The sequence below is a fragment of the Entamoeba dispar genome, genomic scaffold (assembly GCF_000209125.1).
Source record: "Entamoeba dispar SAW760 scf_1105229463733 genomic scaffold, whole genome shotgun sequence".
Lineage (NCBI taxonomy): Eukaryota > Evosea > Mastigamoebida > Endamoebidae > Entamoeba > Entamoeba dispar.
In genome coordinates this window covers 1306-19003 of record NW_001855840.1, presented here as the reverse complement: position 1 = coordinate 19003, position 17698 = coordinate 1306, and the positions used below count along the sequence as shown (strand labels likewise).

Genomic DNA, 17698 nt, shown 5'->3' with positions numbered 1-17698 from the left:
TAAATATATTCACATTCACAATTAAGAATTTGTGTTATTAATAATTGTAAAATAAGTATTTATCAAAAAGAAGCATCAGAACAATATGAATTAGAAGCAATATTAGGTGATTCTTCTAATGATATTGTTATTTGTGAACAAAGATCAGGATATATTGATGTTTTAATTGGAAAGAAAAATGTTCTTGAGTGGTGGGTACCATCAACAATTGCAAATATTAGAACATATAATTCTGGATATGAACTATTAGATTCTATTCAATTTAGTGAAAAAATAGGAGCAATAGGAATAACAAAAGAAGGTACTACTATTGTTGCAATAGGAAAAAAAATTCTTGTTTATAGTAAATGGGAACAAAATATTCAAAGAATTGTTCAATGTATTGAACCTCAACAAAGTTATTCATTATATCATCCAAGATGTTTATTACAATTATTATTTGCTGGTTCATTTAAACAAGTTGAAATTATATTATCAGTTTATTTAGAAGTTATGAAAAATTCACAACCATTTCCATTAATTTATGATGATGTTTATGAAATATATAATTCAAATGATATTTATCAAAAAGAACCACAACAATTATATTCAGAAATTATTGAACTATTACAACAAATTAGAGATACTTCAATAACTACATCTGAACAAGCCTGTATTGCTGCTATTTGTGAAGCACTAAAAATAATTAATTCAATGGAAGGACTTGATGAATGTGGAAAGAATTATTTTATTTCATTTAAATTAGATTGTTTATTAAATAAAATTTGTGGAAAAATTATGACACCAATTGATTTTATTTGGGCATATCATTCAGAAGCAAAAGAATCATTAAAAAGAGAATTAGAAATAATACAAGTTGATTTAAATGGTGCAATTGAAAGAGGAATTGGATATTGGATGTTAAATAAAACAGAATTATTAAAAGATATGTTATCAAATATAGCAAAAATTGAATATATGAAAAAGAAAGATCCAAATGATGTTGCAATTATATATATATTATTAGGAAGAATTCCTGCACTTGCAGCATTATATCGATTAAATAAAGAAATGAAAATTAGTGATTTTTTAATGAAAGATTTTAATAATGAAAGAAATAAAATAGCAGCTATTAAAAATGCATATGTATTAAATAGTCAACATAAATATATTTTATCAATTGCATTCTTCTTAATTGGTGGAGCAATTACTGAAGCAATTCAAATTTCATTTGATAAATTAAATAATATTGGACTTGGTTTTATAATTGCAAAAATATGTAGTTTAAATTTTGAAACAACTTTAAGAAATGTTTTATTACCTGAAGTAATTAAAAGAAATGATATTGTTGGTCAATTCTTTTGTTATATTCAATTAAAAGAATATCAAAATGCTATTAAATCTTTAATATTAATGAAAGAAGAACCAACACTTTTTTATTTATTAGAATATTTTAAAAGTGATGGATTATTAAAACAAATGTATGGAGTTAATGAAATTGAACATTCTTCATTTGATTTTATGAAAAGAAATATTCATTTATATTTAAGAAATAGATGTTCTCCTCTTGCTTATCATTTTCTTGATGCTCAATTTGATCATACTTCAATTCATTCTAATTCAACAACACCAACAAAAAATGTTCCAATATCAAATACATCAAATGATGATTGGTTTGATGATTTTATGAGTAATAGTGCACCAATAATTGAAGAAAAGAAAAAAGAAATTTCAATTAATCAATGTTTCCCTAAATTAATTGGTGATTTAGATATTAATTCAATGAAAATTATTGCTCAAACAATTGCAGAACATTTGATTCATAGATTTGTATTACTTTCAAAATCATTTGAAAAAGATCCAATACTTCAAAATTTTGTAGTAAATAGAATAGTACCATTTTTAAATAATTTTGGTATTGAAAAAGAATCTGTTATTACTACATTTTATGATATTTGTACATTAACAGATTCTATTGATGTGTTATGTATTTCTTCTTGTCTTAATGAACAAGAAGTTAAAATTAATAATTCTCTTCAAGACTCTCCTTTTGTTTCTTCATTTGTTGATCAAGGAATAAATTATTCTACTTCAAAAAGACTTCAAAACGATGATATTAAAATTCCAATTCCAGTTAAACAACGAATTATTACTTCACCAAATCTTCTTCTTTCATCAGAACCAAAAACACCTTCAATTAAAAAACAAATTTTACCAAAATTATCAAATAGTGTTTCACCAAAAATGGCAACATCCAGTTGTCTTGGAATGCAATTTATTAAAAAGGCAGAAGAACCACTTTATTTATATTTAATTTCAAGAGTATTTCCACCAGTTCATTCATTAAATGCTTTATCTCATTTATATTCAGAAGCATATCATGTATTTGTTACTCATTTAAATAAACAATTACAAATTCCAAAAGAATTTGTTAGTTTAATGGTAATATTAATATTTGTTGTATCTGGAAGAATTAAAAATTATGATTTAGTTTTTAAATTAATTTCTACAAAAGATAGAACATTAAATGGTATTTGTTCTATTCTAAAAGAATGTATTAATGATGCACAAGAAGAAAATCAAGAAATGAGTGATTCTGAACAATTTGTAACTGGTTTATTAATCTTATTTACTATCCCATTAATTTCTGAATTACTTAAAGAAGTTGGATGTATAAAAACTGATTTAATGTTAAAAAAATGGAAAGAGAGTTTAATTAGTTATACAAGTTATTTAACTCCTACAAAACTTTTAGAAGAAGCACCAACAGAATTTTCATTTAGAATATTTTCTAAACAAGCAATTGAATATTCAGAAAATGCTTGTCAAAATAATAAATCAATGAAAATGTTATACAACTATATTAAAAATAATCGTGCTGATATCGTACGAAGTACAATGAATTTTGTTTTTAATTCTACTAGTCTTCCTTCATATGTTAAAGAAGTTGAACCACAAATTAATGTTCCTCAATCAAAAAATACTTTAATGATTGACACTCCTCCTGTTTATTCATATTGTTGTTCGTATGATAATAATTTTGTTATTTATTCAACTAAAGATGGAATAAAAAGATTAGCAAAATTTAAAGGAGTTCATAACGATATTCAATTTTGTTTTTATGGAATGCATCCTCAAACAAAAAGAGCAGTAAAAGTAACTCAATTTATTGGAAATTGTATGGATGCTAATCCTAATCATCCTTATTTTGTTGTTGGAACAGAAGATGGTTTAGTATTAATATTTAAATATTCTCAAGATGAAGCCATTCAACAAACAGCTATTCATAATAATATCTCCCCAAGTTTAAATGGAAATGGACCAAAAGGATTTGGAATTAAAAGTGTTAAATGGAATAATGCAGGAACTAAATTTATTGTTAGTGATGCAATGGGTTATGTCGCTGTTTATAGATTTACAGTAAATGAAATTACAATGATTTTTAGTGAACGTATATTTGATCATGGTGTAGATGCTTGTTTTATTGGTGAAAGTATGTTTTTTGTTGCAACTGGAAATAAAGGAATAAAAGGAGAAGTTGTTATTGGTAATTTATTAGAATCAAATACTATTGTTACTCGAACAGTTGTTGGTATTGTAAATGCTATGTGTCTTGTACAACGATTTGGAAGTGTTATTATATCAGATAATGATGGAATTAAATTTGTTGATTTACAAACTGGAAGAGTTTTTAATGAAAAAAAATATGAAAAAGGAGTTTGTGCAGTTGCAGTTGATACTTATTCACTTGTTTTATTTGTTGGATTATCTGATGGAAGAATATTAATGAGTCATCTTCCTGATTTAGAACAAAATGAAGAAATAGGAAAACATGAATATACCCCAAGAGGTGGAAAATTATTTAAACTTTTGACAAGCTCAAATTATCATGCAGTAAATAAATTAGGAGTTGTATGGTTAGATAAAAATTCACAACCAGAATTATATTCTTGCTCTAATGATGGAAGTTTGATTCAACGTTCTTTAATTTATTTCCAATAAACATAATTTTTTTCTTTCAATTTATTTATTTTGTTATTTTAAAATATTTAATAATTTGTATTAAACCATTAAAATAATAATAACCATAATTTTTTTTTATTTTTTTTAATTGTTTGGATTATCTTTTTTTTTTTATTTACTTAGTTATTGGCATTAAAGCATATACTATTCTTTCTTAAAAAAGAAAAGTTACAAAAATGTCATAGACTAACAATCATTCTACTATCCAACATTAATAGAATAATGTTTGGCTGTTAGGGATGAAAAAAATTTATTTTTTTATCGTTAACTAATTTTAAATAAAAAAAGTAAAACAAAAAAAAATAACATAAATATCAATCATTTACCCATTTGAACAATCAAAATTCTTTCTGCAGAAAATGGTGTTCCATCACCATTACAATATGATTTATTCATATTCTGATATACTTTATACAATGAATGATTGTAACTACAATTCTCTCCGATTGAAGCAATGTCAATCCACCCCTGATAAAAATTACCTATAGAAATAATAAATTCGTTTTTACTCCAAATTTTAATATCTCCACCATAACTTAGTAGATCAAAATCCTCTGTTTGTTCTTCATCTTCTTCATAATCTTTAGGGATCCATCTTGTTGTTGTTCTTTCATCATTTGATGGATATAAACAAAAGACAAAATGGTCGTTATCTTCAATAATATCAATATCATCTTCTTCTTTTTCTGATAACACTTTAATAGAATGAGAAATAAATCCACCAAATACATTATCATTATTATCAATAATAATGACATAGATATTTGGTTTTTTTTTAATTTTATCAAAAATCACTTCACAACTACTTCCATCAATAACACTATCATAAAGTATTCTCATTTTATTCATTTCAACCCATTCCATTAAATATTTTACATTATCTTTAACAGTTTCAACTTCATTTTCTTCAAACATTTTTTCATATTTTTTTAACATTCTTTCATTTAATACAAATTCTTCATCTTCTTCATCACTTTTTTCAGTTTTAATTAATACTTTATTTTTTACAATACAATCATCTTTTGGTTCTATTCTCGCTTCATTAATACTATTTGAGTTTAATCTTTTTAATTTTATTGGTTCTTCAAAGTCATTTTTTTTTCTTTTTATTCCACCTTCTCCCTTGAGAATAGAAACTTCCTTTCTTAATTCATTTAACCGTTCATCTTTCTCTTTTCTTCGTTCATTAATACATTCATTTATATAATTTAAATAATTCTCAGCAGCTTCTATCCGAATTCTTTTTTCCTTCAGAATTGAATCAATTTCTCTCAGAGATCGTTCAAGTTCTTCAACTCTTTCTTCTCCATCATATCTTTCAATTCTTTCTATAATTTTTTTGAAAGAATTTCCTAAATCATATTCTTTCATTACTTGTTCTTTAAACGAATTGAAATTAAACATAATATTATTTCCTTTTAATTCAATTCGTTGTGTTGCTGACATCTTAACAAAAAATCAAATTTTTAAAAGTTCTTTCTTATTCTTCTTAATAGGTTATTTTCATTGTTCTTTTTCTTTTTTGTTAGACTATTAGGTACTCTTTTCTTTTCATTTAATCAGCGAAATCCTGAATAAAACCATTTCCATACTTCAAATCATATCAATTTTTTATCCCGATAGAATCCCATAAAAAGAGAGATTCTTCTCCCTAATTTTAAACGGAACGTTGTTATTAAGAAATTAAAAGATCTCAACCCTTTCAAAAACAAAAAACAAAAAAATAAAGCAAACAACTAAAAACCAAGAGATGTCAAGTGAAGCACCAACAATCTCTATAACTATTCATGAAGCACGAAACTTACCTCAAAATAAAGGAAAACTTCTTGGATTCTATGTCCGATGTAAAAACAATTTCAATGGGAAAATTTTTCAAACATCAACAAAAGAAGGTACTAATACTCCTTCATGGAATGAAACATTTGAAATTAATGAAAGTAAAAAGATAAAAACTGAAAAAGAATTATATTTTCATGTATGGATGAATTCATTCTTCAAAGAATCTATTGGAACATTAACAATTCAAATAACAAAGAATAAGTTTGAAGATAAATGGTATGTATTAGAAGTAGATAAAAAATGGATTAAAGAAATTAATAAGGCAGAAATACGAATTAGCATTAACCAACTTAATTTTAAAGAAGAAGAACAAAAAGAAATAAAAAAAGAAAAAGATTCATCATTAATTATTAATGATAATGAAAACTTAAGTTTTGAAGAATTTAAATCCAAATATAATATAATTGGAAATAATGAATTAGGAGAAGGAGCATTTTCAATTGTAGTTCCAGGAGAAATAATTAAAACAAAAGAACGAGTTGCAATAAAAAAAATAACAAAAAAAGATATTCCAGAAGATCAATTAGAAATGGTTAAAAGAGAAATTCAATTAATGAGACAATTACATCATAAAAATATTGTAGAATTATTTGATGTGTATGAAAATAATGAAATATTATATCTTATATTAGAATATGTTGAAGGTGGAGAATTATATGATAGATTAGTTCAAGGAGTATTAAATGAAAGACAAGCTGCATGTGTATTATACCAATTAGTATCAGCAATAACTTATCTTCATAAAAATAATATAGCACATCGAGACCTTAAACCAGAAAATATATTATGTGTATATAAAAATAAATTGTATATTAAAATAGCTGATTTTGGATTATCAAAAGATTTTTCTACTTCATTACTTCAAACATGTTGTGGAACACCATCATATGTTGCTCCTGAAATTATTAAAGGAGAATGTTACACTTGTCAATGTGATATTTGGTCAATAGGAGTAATAACATATTTAGTTTTAAGTGGAAATTTACCATTTTATGATGAAAATGAAGAAATTATTTTTGATAAAATATTAGATGGACAATATGATTTTAGTTCAACTATATGGCAAACAATTAGTATTAAAGCAAAAGACTTTATTGTTAAATGTTTAAATGAAAATCCTAATGAAAGACCAACATCATTTGATTTACTTAAACATTCATGGTTATCTAATGCACAAGTTAGACTTGATACAGAAGAAGAAATGGGTGATGAAAATAATAAATTTATGTTTGAACAAGCATGTGGATATGTTGCAAAACAAGGAAAGACAATGGGTTAAAGAAAGTTCTTAATAACCTAAAAAAAAGATTAAAATTGATGAGTTAATCATCATATATTGTATAATTTTAATTGAATAAAAATAAAGTGAGGCTTTGGTTTTATAAAAATAAATAAATTAAAAACAAAAAGAACAGACAGGATGTGGTGGAATCTTTCTTCCTGCTTTTTGGTTTGGTTTAAAATTCATTCATTTACTCAATATTGTTATGGAGGTTCTGATAAATGTGTTGTTTTGTTTACATCCAATAAATGTAAAGAAAGATATGAACTAGATGGTTCTTGTCTTAATTGTATTAAAATGAGGTCAATTTTAAAGAAATATATTTATAAAATGGAACAAATGTCAATGGCTCGTTCAATTAGTTTCGAAAACAAATTAGTTTCTTTCTAATTTAATTCAAATAAAATGGAGAATATAAGATATTAGATAATAATAAATTGAGTTATATTGATTATGCCTCTTGTTCATTTCTATATAATAAATATCCTTTATCTCAACAGCTTGCAAATTAATATGTCTTCATTTCAATTAAATAAAATTATTGTTATTTCAATAAAAAGAAAAGTTATAACAATTTAGAATCTAATCCATTTTTTATATTGAATCTACTAATTCATTAACAAACAAGTCATCTCTTTACTGTTTTACAAGAACAAAACTATCTAATGAATCAGCTTCAATTTCAATTTCTAGTACTTATAATATTATTCCATTTATTTATCTTTATTTTTCTATTAATAGTTATTCAATTCAATTTAAAGTATTGTTTCTGAACAATTAAATAATAGTATTATTCATTCTTTTTAATTTTTTGAAAATCACTCAAATGCATTATTCAATCATACTTTACATTTGATTTATTGAAACAAAGTTAATAAAAATTGTATTAATTACAATATTAATGAATGGAGAGTTTAGTCTTTGATTCACTGCATAATGACAAAGATCTTTTTCTTATTGAAATAATTCCTTTAACAGAAAAATGTATAAATATTTAGTTTGGTAAACAATATTCTTTTGATACCTTAAATAATCTACGTGGTTTATTTATTTCTTTAAGTGTATCTCTTTCTTTAAAAAGAAGAGCATTTTTTATGGACCAAAAAGTTATTTATACCACCCAATAATAACATTTAAAGTTATTTGTCTTAGTCGTGGTAATCAAAAATATGGAAATGGATATTGTTCTAAATTTGATGGTGTATTCTAATAAAAGTTTTTTGAAGAAGTGGTTGTCATAAGAAATAGTATAATAATTAATGGACATTAGGAAATGGAGAATGTCTTTGTTATTTTGGTAAACTTCAGTGTAATGAATTTTGTATTTGTGACGAATTATATATTAGTTTTGACCATTATTATATTATACAAACATGTTTAGATAAAATAAAAGATTCATAATATTGGAATTAAATGTACTAGAGGTAATTCACAATAGTTAAATAACTATTTAAGTAAAAAATGAATAAACTATATTTTATCATTTGAATAGATAAAAAAATGAATGTGGAAATGGAAAAAATAGATGTAAGAAAAGAATGTGAGTCAGTACTAAATTGTAATATTTATTGTAAATGTAATGAATGACATATTAAAGATACAATAAAAATAAATGTAATAATATTTATTAGAATGGAGGATATATATATAATTATATAAAATGGAATTATTTTATTATATTATTCTATCATCTCATTACATTTTCATTCTAAAAGAAAAGATATTAATGAATATATTCAACAACAACCAATGTATTTTCTTAATCTTACTCATTCTACAAGTTTAGATATATTTGGTTCTAAAACATTAATTAAATACTGTCTTCATCCTTATAAATTGGATTTTGGAAATAGAACTAATCCTACAAAAATTCATAAAACTCGTTTTCAATCTATTAAAATATAAAATAAATCAAAAACAAATGGACAATAGTAATGTTTCATACTGTAATACTCCTAAATTTATTATTCATTTTGAACTACAAGTAATTTCTTCATCCCTTTATAACTCAATTAAAATTAAAATTTCTTTAACAATTAATTATCCAACAAAAATAACAAATACAAAAAATCCATTTACTGATTGGTTTTCTTCTTCAAAAAAGAATTTACAAGTAGATTGAATTATTATTAAAAAAATAAAACAATTGAAACATGGAATCAAAATAATCAATGAACTTTTTTATTATTTACATTCAATTTTAATTAGATATCAAGTAATTTAATAATTAAAACTGATACTAAACCATCGTTATCATTATTGATGAATTAAATATTAATAATATTATATATGTGAAATCAAGTCATGTCCATAATTATATTAGATATTATTGTACTGTTCTTTGTTTTCTTAAACAATATCGACAATCAGATTATTCTCAACAACAATGCGAATTATTAAAATATGAAATTAATTTCTAATACATAACATTAAGTAAATTAAGAAATACATTTACTGTTAACTTTATTGACTCACTTAATTACACTAAAGATATTTACATTATTACTCAATGCTTTAAATCAAGTCCCTTAAGTCAATTTATTCAAAATGACTCAAAAGAAATTATATTAAAATTACCATTTAAATTAAAAGCTAAAATAATGAAAGACATTACTAAAGAATTACAATTTCTTCATTATAATAATGTTCTTAGTCTCAACTTAAATTAACATTTTATTAAATTCTTTATTTGACATATCAAACTATTATGTCAAAGTTACTGATTATTGTTTATCACCAAAATTAATGACAACTAGAGAAGTACTAAATCAATCAAATATTTGGTATAATACATCAGAAATTTTTGAACATTATTTTTATAAACAAAATGATTTTTTTTCTTTTGTTGAGAACACTTTTTCAACAAAATCATTTCAACAAAAATTTCAATTATTAAAAAATCAAAAAAAGAATTCCTAGCTCTCTTCGTCCTAACTATGTAATACAACTCCACTTCCTTTAAAAAATCTCATTCAATATCGTTAGAAACAAATTTGTACTGAACTTCTTTCTTTTAATTTTGTGGTTAACTGTCTTATCTCTATCTTTCATACTCCTAACAATTATGAAATATTAAATAAAGAGATTGATTGTACTTCACTGTCTGATTTTATAATGAAAAACAACAACTAAGTGTTAAAATGAATGTTCATTAAAATATTTGTATTTATAGAACGGTTTCATATTTTTTTAATATTCTAATTTATTCGAACATTAAAAAAGAACTGAGTTTAAACTAAAATTTAGTATGCGTTCCATTCTATTTACTTTTCTTCTTATTTCAGTCTGTTCTGCTTTTAAAGCATGGGTAATCACTGATAGTCATTTTGATCGTGAATACACTGTGGGAGCATATTCAAGATGTAATGAAATGGATTGTTGTCATGACTACTCTATTCCAAAGAAAGGTAAAGAAGATTTTATCTCTGGACAGTGTGGAGATTACAACTGTTATCCACCACTTAATGTTAGTCAATCAGCATTTGATTTTATTTATCAACATAGAAATGAATCTACAACAGTTTTTTGGATGATGGATACTTTACCTGCTACTTTTTTAAAACAATCTAAAGAAAGAAATGTTTATCATATTAAAACTCAAACTATGGAATTACAAAAAAGATTACCTGGATTTAAAGTTTTTCCTGCTCCTGGAAATCATGATTACTTTAAACATTCTGAATGGCAATTTCCTCCTGAAAGTCAATGGATGTTAGATATTATGATTGATTTATTTAAACCATGGTTATCTGATAGTTCTTTAGAAACTTTTAGAAAGGGTGGATATTATACTGAATTAATTGATTCTGGAATGCGTTTAATATCATTAAATATGGCATATTTAGATGTTTATGGAATTCATTCTCAAGAATATCCTGCTAAAGATCCAGGAAATATGGTTGCATGGCTTAATTCAACTCTTAAAGAAGCAAAAGAAAATAAAGAACGAGTTGTTCTTATTTTCCATGAACCAATTGGATTAAAGTCAAGTGGTGCAGTAACTGTTCATCCCAAATTTAATCAAGATTTCAATCATATGATGACTTTATATGGAGATATTATCATTACAATTCTTACTGGTCATGAACATCTTGCAGCTGTAAGACTACTTCCTTCTTATGAAAATCCAACATTTAGTGTTATAGGAAATCCTGCTTGTACTTCAAGAACTAATTTAGACCCAAGATTCCGTTTAGTGGAATTTGATATTCAAAGTCTTATTGGATGGAAAGAGTATAAACTTGATATTGAAAAATGTAATTCAAATGGTAAATTTGATTGGGAATATGATTATGATACCAAATCATTATTTGGTTTCAATAGACTTTCCTTACAAGATACAAAAGAATTTATTCGAAAATTAGAAAAGGACGATTCTTTCTTTGATAAATACAGAATGCATTGTGGATTCCATAACGGAAAAGAATATCCTGGTAATTCTCGTCATGCTTTCATTTGCTCATTAATATCATTAACTGAAACCCAATATCTTGAATGTGTCAGAAACGGACCAATTCAATAAGAAAGAAAAAAATTGAAAGTGGCTTCATTAACCAACAATCATTTTGGTTTTAATATTTTATTATTTCTTTTGAATCATTTGATTAACTAATGAAATAAAATCATTTATTTGAGAAGTTTTTGTATTCCATTCGAGGTATTGTACTTTTATTTTATCTTGTGAAATTATACGTAATACTGATTTAATTTCTTCATTTGAAATAGCATGAGGTAATTCACTATTCATTGCAATGACAATCATCTTTCTACATACAAGATAATGACTAATATTTTTCCATTCTTCAAAATTTTTAAATTCTTCAAAATTTTTTATATTTGATATATCAAATGCTAATACAAAAACATCAGGTTGAAAATAAAGAAATGGTGATAATTGAAATGAATTTGGTCTTACTTTTGTTGGTTGTATTTTACCTAATGGTAACCAAATTTGATATGATTTGTCATCAGTATAATGCCATTTAACATCACTACTTTCCATGATTGATAATTCACCATTTGCTTTATTTAAGAATGGCATTAAATCAACAGAACAACATGCAGCACAAGTTATTTTAATAATAGTATTTAATTTCTCTACAACTAATTTAACAACTGAGTTTTGTACATCTTCATAATCTTGAGATAGTGAAATGATTGAATCTAAACTACCAAGAGCAATATCAATATCATTTTCATCTCTCAAATATTGAACATATCTCTCAAACTCATTTTCTAAATCATCTTGTTTTTGAAGTTGATGATAATGAATAGCTAATGCAATCATAGATGGAGAGTATAATAAAGGGACATATGATAGATACATCATTTTCATATCATCAATTGCATTTCTAATATAATCTTCTTTAATTCTTAATCTTCCTTCTTTTTCTTCATAAAATTCATTTAATAAAACATTTTCTTTTTTTATATTATCTTCTTCCATTAATGTATTAAGTTCTGTATTCTTCCAATCAACCATCATTTGCATAAATCCATAAAAAGGTTCAATAGCATTAAATTTACCAAGTTCAAAATGAAGAACTTCCATTATTACTGGTTCATATACTCTAGCATAATAAATAAGTTCTTGTAATGAAATTTTAAGTAATTTTGATTCAAAAATTTTAGTACATAAAAATTGAATAGTAATATCTTGTTCTCCTTCAAATCTAAATTCCTCTAATTTCTTTCCAAAACAAAAACAAGCAATCATAATAAATCTTGGATGAAATAATTGTGGTGATTGAATTATATAAAAATGTTTATATAATAATAAACAAGAATAAAATACATTTAATGGTAATTTAATTTTTTTTTGAATTGAAAACATTTGTTTAGCATAATAATCTACTATTACTTCACATTCTCCAGTACTAAGTAATTGTCCTGCTTTCTTATTAATCCTTTCAAATTGTTGATGAACTGAATCAGGACTTTCAAAAATCCAATTTTTACGTTGTGTTGATTGACGATAACTCATTAAATACTTTTTTTTTGTTCTATTTTCAAAAACAAAAATTAATATTTGAAAAACAAAAATTTTCATTTAATTAATATTAAAGAAATTTAATCTTGTTGTTTGGGTGTTATTTTGAATGGATGAATATGAAGATATTTAGAGAAATAATAAATAACATTAATAACTAATGCTGATTCCCAAAAGAATGAATGACCAAAATATATAGCTGCAAATATATTTACAATATTTCTTCTTCCCATAAAATAACTAATATTTATTATAAATGAAATAATTATAGTTCCATAAAAATTAATATAAAGAGGTGGAGATGGTAAATGTAATAATCGAGTAACTATATACCATTGTACAAACATTCCTACAAAACATACACTTCCTACAAGTCGAAGTTGATCACAAATAAAATTATCAATATGAATATAATTAATAGAAAGTGCTACAAGAGAAGTAGCTATAAATGAACTTAATTCTAATAATGGTTTATTCCATCCTTTTTTATTCTTTTTTATTTCATTTTTAACATCAATAATTGAAGAAATAATAGTACATCCTAAAATAATTGTTGCAAAAATCATTAAAAACATTGGCATAGGAAGAATACCAAATATTGTTGCTTGATTAACAATTTCTGGTGTCCATCCATTGATTGTTCTAATAATTTCAATTCCTAAATATAAATGAACCATTTCAATTGGATTTGATGCTGGTCCAAAAATCATCCATCCTGTTTGATGTTGTACCCAATGTGGTAAATAAAAAATAGTAAATCCAATAAAATAAATATATGCAGTTTGGAATTGATCTAACATAAATTCATGACAAAGAATAATTGCTAATGTTCCCATTACAAGAACATCTACTCCATGATCCATTAACTCTCCAAGTGGAGAACCACTTCCAGTTTTTCGTGCTTGCTTACCATCAAGAGTATCAAATAATACATACATATAAAATAAAAGACCAATAATAAGATGTGTAAATGATCCAAATATATTACTTAAATAAACAGTAAATAGTGCTAATACAATAAATATTCCACCGCTTGTTGTAATTACATTTGGTGCAACCCATTTTGGTACCAAATGATTCATAACTGGATTGATAATAAAATCTTGATAAAAATATTTCCCTACAATAGAATTATCAATAGCTTGATATTTATATTCTTTTAATGTTTCAAGTGATTTCTCTGGAAAGAATGGACATTTTAAACTAAAATCATGTACAAAATTTAAAATTGAGTTCATTTCTTTTTATTCTTTTTCAGTTCATCTTACTTTAATATGAATGAAACAGGACTTTTTCAACATGCCTTTTTTGGTTGTGGAGGTTTCTATTTTTCAATTTAATATTTATTTATTCTTATTATTATTATTGTAATTTCTATATTTTTGTTTTTATTTTAAACTATTCTATTAATTTATTTTGATTGTTTTTTAATTCTCTTTAAAAAAATTCAAAGATATTAGAATAATTATTTGTTGTTTCTCATTCTTTTTAGAGGGTTGAAGAGAAATAGTTAAATTAGTACAACTGAACAAAGAGAATTCTAGAAAAACTAAAATAAGATGGGTAATGAGAGTCATTGAAGATATCACTATTAAGGCCAACTGTGTCTATATATCCCCTATTTAATTGTTCTCCAGAGGCTGACCCAATATAACTTTTATCTTCTCCTCGAATATGGAACCCATATCCAACCCCAAATATCCAACTATTTTGAATATCACGATGAATAATTAATTGGTTTTCATTTTTTAGATTTTGTTTAAAACGAGTAGGTGGAACATTAAAAGGATTTTTCAAAGTAAACATGAAATGTTTTTTATCATCACAAAGAATAGAAGACTGTCTTTTTGGTATGACAGAATGGTATGAACCAAAGACACTACCATTGGTTGTACAAATAACTGTGATTATATTTATTCTGCCTTGAAGAGTTCTCCATACTTGTTTTGTTGATAATTCTTGATTTTCTGAGTTGTAAATAATACAAAACTTATTAGCATGACACCACTGAAGTAGGATACTAGCCATTGTCTTATCTGAATTCTCTTCAAAAAAAATAGTATTAGGAGAATAAACTTGTCTATGAAGATTTTCGACAATTTTCATAAAAATGTTTTTCTTTCGTTCTTCTTCGTTTTTTGTTTCATCCATTCTTATAGTTTTATTACTTAAAAACATTAAACTCATTTATTATGTTGTTGCAGAGATTGTTTTATATGTTTGTCCCTTCACTTCATTTAGAGTCTGAGAAGTCTAACCGAAAAGATAATAAAAAAGAAATAGAATGATTAAATGAATGATTACTAGTAAATTATATTAAAGGAATATTAAATAAAAGTTGAGAAAAGAAGTTTGGTTTGAGAGAAAACGAACCCTAAAACAAAGGAAAAAGAACTTAAAATTGGAAGGCTAAGTAGAAATGGTCAAGTATTGCACTAAGCCTGTTAATGTAGCTAAAGCAGCTCAAGCACGTGGTGATAACCTTAAAGTTCACTTTAAAAATACTTATGAAACAGCTGATGCTATTAGAGGAATGAAAGTTGCTCGTGCACAAGAATTTCTTAAAAATGTTATTATTAAGAAAGAAATTGTTCCATTCAGAAAACACAATGGAGGAGTTGGACGTAAAGCTCAATGCAAAGGATTAAATTGTGCATTTGGAAGATGGCCAGTCAAATCAGCACAATTCATTCTTAAACTTCTTAAGAATGCTGTTGATAATGCTAAAGCAAAAGGTCTTAATACAGCTCTTTTAACTGTTAGTCATATTGCTGTTCAAGAAGCTCGTTCATCAAGAAGAAGACTTTATAGAGCACATGGAAGTATTAACTCCTTTTCTAGCAGCCCATGCCATATTGAAATTATTTTAACTGAAAAAGAAAAGAAAGTTGCTAAACCAACTGAAGGAATTAAAGGAAAAAAATCTGTTCATCAAACAGTTTCCTACGTTCTCAATTAAATAAAAATGAATTTTAATTATAAAATTCTTGACAGGGTGTGCATTATTTTTCTTTTTTTATTTAAAACTACAAAGTTAACATAATAAGTTTTAATTTATATCCTTGAATTAGAATAAAGAACATTCATCATTTGTAAAATAAAAGTAGTGTTGAATACACCTCAGAATTAATCCAGGTTGATATCCAAAAAATTTATACCAATAATAGGCAAATGGAATAACAATAATTTGTGAATCCATTCTATCAAACATCCCACCCATTCCTGGTAACATACTTCCAAAGTCTTTTACATCTAATTGTCGTTTTAAGCAACTTGCAATTAAATCACCAGCAATACCTGATAAATATATTAATATAATAAAGATTAAGTTATCTTGAGCAAGTAATCCAATTATAATCAACACAAATAACCCTCCTAAATACCCTTCAATAGATTTATTTGGTGAAAGAAAAGTAAATGGTTTATGTTTACCAAATATTCTTCCAAATGCCCATTGCCAAATATCATTATTACATGTAAGGAAAATTATATACATCAATGGCATAGTCGTTCCAGTTATATATGGGATGGCTATAGAAAATGATAACATGTGAATAGACCAATAAGCTGCAAAGAACAATTTTGTGCTTTTAATAAGGTCATGAGTTTTCAATGAATAACATGAATAAACAATAAAAGAAATGAATGGGAACATCTCGAAACTTAACTGATAATCAATAATAAGCAATATATGATCAAAAACAAATAACCCATACCCAATGTATTTTTCAACCGTTGAGGCACGGAAAACATTATTTAATTCATGAAACATTAGAAAACTTAGTACAGCTTCTAATATATGAAAGATATGAACACCTAAATATATTGGAACAACAGCAATAAGAGCAAATATAGTTCCTGTTATAATTCTTTGTTTTTTGTTAATCTCACTTTTGGTAATTTTTTCAGATTCATGTTGTGATATAGCTTTAGTAGGTGCATCACCATCAGTCATTTGTAAATATAAAATTTAGTTTTAATAAGTTCTATGGAATTTAGTCTTACTTTTTACAAAAATTCTATTCCCAATTGACTAATAATCCATTTAATAAAAAGACCTATATAAAATAGTTTATTTTATTCACAAAAAAGAACAATATTAACTTCAAAATGACATTCTATTTTCGGATTTCTTCACATTAAAATTTTTATATAATTAAGTGATACTAGATATATTTTCGTGATTTTAATACAATCTTGTAATTACTTGTCATTATTACCACTTTTAATAAACAGAATTATCAGTAAGAAAAATACAGGTAATGGAAGAAGTCATGGACACTATTATCGAACAAACAACCATATCAAATAAATTATTCCAAAGGCAAAAGGAACTTGAAAAGCAAAGGTTAATAATTGAAAAGCTAACAAGTTTTGTTGCTGAAACCATCAACATTAAAAATATGAAAGAAAAGCCTCAGACACAAGAGAAGAACGAAGAAATGAAGCCTGAAGAATAAGTTTACTATGATTTTTGAAGAAATTTTTTTATCAAAAAATTATTGACACAATCTTAAAAATTGTATTAAGTAAACATGAAAAGATAATTATAATATTTTTTTCATTACATCTATTATTTATTGATA

At 24.8% G+C, this 17698-nt stretch overlaps 9 protein-coding genes across 9 annotated transcripts in view, besides 21 other annotated features; 4 read left to right on the top strand and 5 right to left on the bottom strand.

Moving 5' to 3' along the window:
* Positions 1-3981, top strand: part of EDI_041310 (uncharacterized protein) — a gene marked incomplete at both ends in the record, with an annotated part of 5163 nt that extends 1182 nt beyond the window's left edge. The window contains one exon of the mRNA XM_001741397.1: positions 27-3981. Within this exon, the coding sequence (XP_001741449.1) occupies positions 27-3981 (3955 nt within the window). The remainder of the gene's footprint in view (positions 1-26) is intronic.
* Positions 721-766: a sequence feature (AT_rich).
* Positions 2451-2485: a sequence feature (AT_rich).
* Positions 3982-3983: 2 nt separating the features above from the next.
* Positions 3984-4064: a sequence feature (AT_rich).
* Positions 4065-4070: 6 nt separating this feature from the next.
* Positions 4071-4119: a microsatellite.
* Positions 4120-4278: 159 nt separating this feature from the next.
* Positions 4279-4314: a microsatellite.
* A 6-nt stretch (positions 4315-4320) lies between these two features.
* EDI_041300 (uncharacterized protein) lies at positions 4321-5448 on the bottom strand (the record flags this gene model as incomplete). Its single annotated transcript, XM_001741396.1, has 1 exon — positions 4321-5448. One exon carries the CDS (start codon positions 5446-5448, stop codon positions 4321-4323), a length of 1128 nt encoding a protein of 375 aa, XP_001741448.1.
* Positions 5200-5220: a sequence feature (AT_rich).
* Positions 5449-5752: 304 nt separating the features above from the next.
* EDI_041290 (myosin light chain kinase, putative) lies at positions 5753-7120 on the top strand (the record flags this gene model as incomplete). Its single annotated transcript, XM_001741395.1, has 1 exon — positions 5753-7120. The coding sequence occupies one exon, from the start codon at positions 5753-5755 to the stop codon at positions 7118-7120; it is 1368 nt and encodes a 455-aa protein (XP_001741447.1).
* Positions 6141-6177: a microsatellite.
* Positions 6618-6661: a sequence feature (AT_rich).
* Positions 7121-7218: 98 nt separating the features above from the next.
* Positions 7219-7244: a sequence feature (AT_rich).
* A 1480-nt stretch (positions 7245-8724) lies between these two features.
* Positions 8725-8753: a sequence feature (AT_rich).
* A 9-nt stretch (positions 8754-8762) lies between these two features.
* Positions 8763-8807: a sequence feature (AT_rich).
* A 437-nt stretch (positions 8808-9244) lies between these two features.
* Positions 9245-9266: a sequence feature (AT_rich).
* Positions 9267-9300: 34 nt separating this feature from the next.
* Positions 9301-9356: a sequence feature (AT_rich).
* Positions 9357-9388: 32 nt separating this feature from the next.
* Positions 9389-9414: a sequence feature (AT_rich).
* Positions 9415-10370: 956 nt separating this feature from the next.
* Positions 10371-11645, top strand: EDI_041270 (sphingomyelin phosphodiesterase, putative; the record flags this gene model as incomplete). Its single annotated transcript, XM_001741394.1, has 1 exon — positions 10371-11645. The coding sequence occupies one exon, from the start codon at positions 10371-10373 to the stop codon at positions 11643-11645; it is 1275 nt and encodes a 424-aa protein (XP_001741446.1).
* A 60-nt stretch (positions 11646-11705) lies between these two features.
* Positions 11706-13106, bottom strand: EDI_041260 (uncharacterized protein; the record flags this gene model as incomplete). The annotated part of the gene is made up of 1 exon (XM_001741393.1): positions 11706-13106. The coding sequence occupies one exon, from the start codon at positions 13104-13106 to the stop codon at positions 11706-11708; it is 1401 nt and encodes a 466-aa protein (XP_001741445.1).
* Positions 12873-12943: a sequence feature (AT_rich).
* Positions 13107-13139: 33 nt separating the features above from the next.
* Positions 13140-13197: a sequence feature (AT_rich).
* Positions 13193-14350, bottom strand: EDI_041250 (choline/ethanolaminephosphotransferase, putative; the record flags this gene model as incomplete). The annotated part of the gene is made up of 1 exon (XM_001741392.1): positions 13193-14350. The coding sequence occupies one exon, from the start codon at positions 14348-14350 to the stop codon at positions 13193-13195; it is 1158 nt and encodes a 385-aa protein (XP_001741444.1).
* Positions 13344-13404: a sequence feature (AT_rich).
* An 83-nt stretch (positions 14351-14433) lies between the features above and the next one.
* Positions 14434-14551: a microsatellite.
* A 76-nt stretch (positions 14552-14627) lies between these two features.
* Positions 14628-15263, bottom strand: EDI_041240 (uncharacterized protein; the record flags this gene model as incomplete). Its single annotated transcript, XM_001741391.1, has 1 exon — positions 14628-15263. One exon carries the CDS (start codon positions 15261-15263, stop codon positions 14628-14630), a length of 636 nt encoding a protein of 211 aa, XP_001741443.1.
* A 268-nt stretch (positions 15264-15531) lies between these two features.
* Positions 15532-16071, top strand: EDI_041230 (60S ribosomal protein L17, putative; the record flags this gene model as incomplete). The annotated part of the gene is made up of 1 exon (XM_001741390.1): positions 15532-16071. The coding sequence occupies one exon, from the start codon at positions 15532-15534 to the stop codon at positions 16069-16071; it is 540 nt and encodes a 179-aa protein (XP_001741442.1).
* Positions 16066-16098: a sequence feature (AT_rich).
* Positions 16099-16179: 81 nt separating this feature from the next.
* EDI_041220 (phosphatidate cytidylyltransferase, putative) lies at positions 16180-17067 on the bottom strand (the record flags this gene model as incomplete). Its single annotated transcript, XM_001741389.1, has 1 exon — positions 16180-17067. One exon carries the CDS (start codon positions 17065-17067, stop codon positions 16180-16182), a length of 888 nt encoding a protein of 295 aa, XP_001741441.1.
* Positions 16413-16434: a sequence feature (AT_rich).
* Positions 17068-17250: 183 nt separating the features above from the next.
* Positions 17251-17272: a sequence feature (AT_rich).
* The last annotated feature ends 426 nt before the right edge of the window (positions 17273-17698 follow it).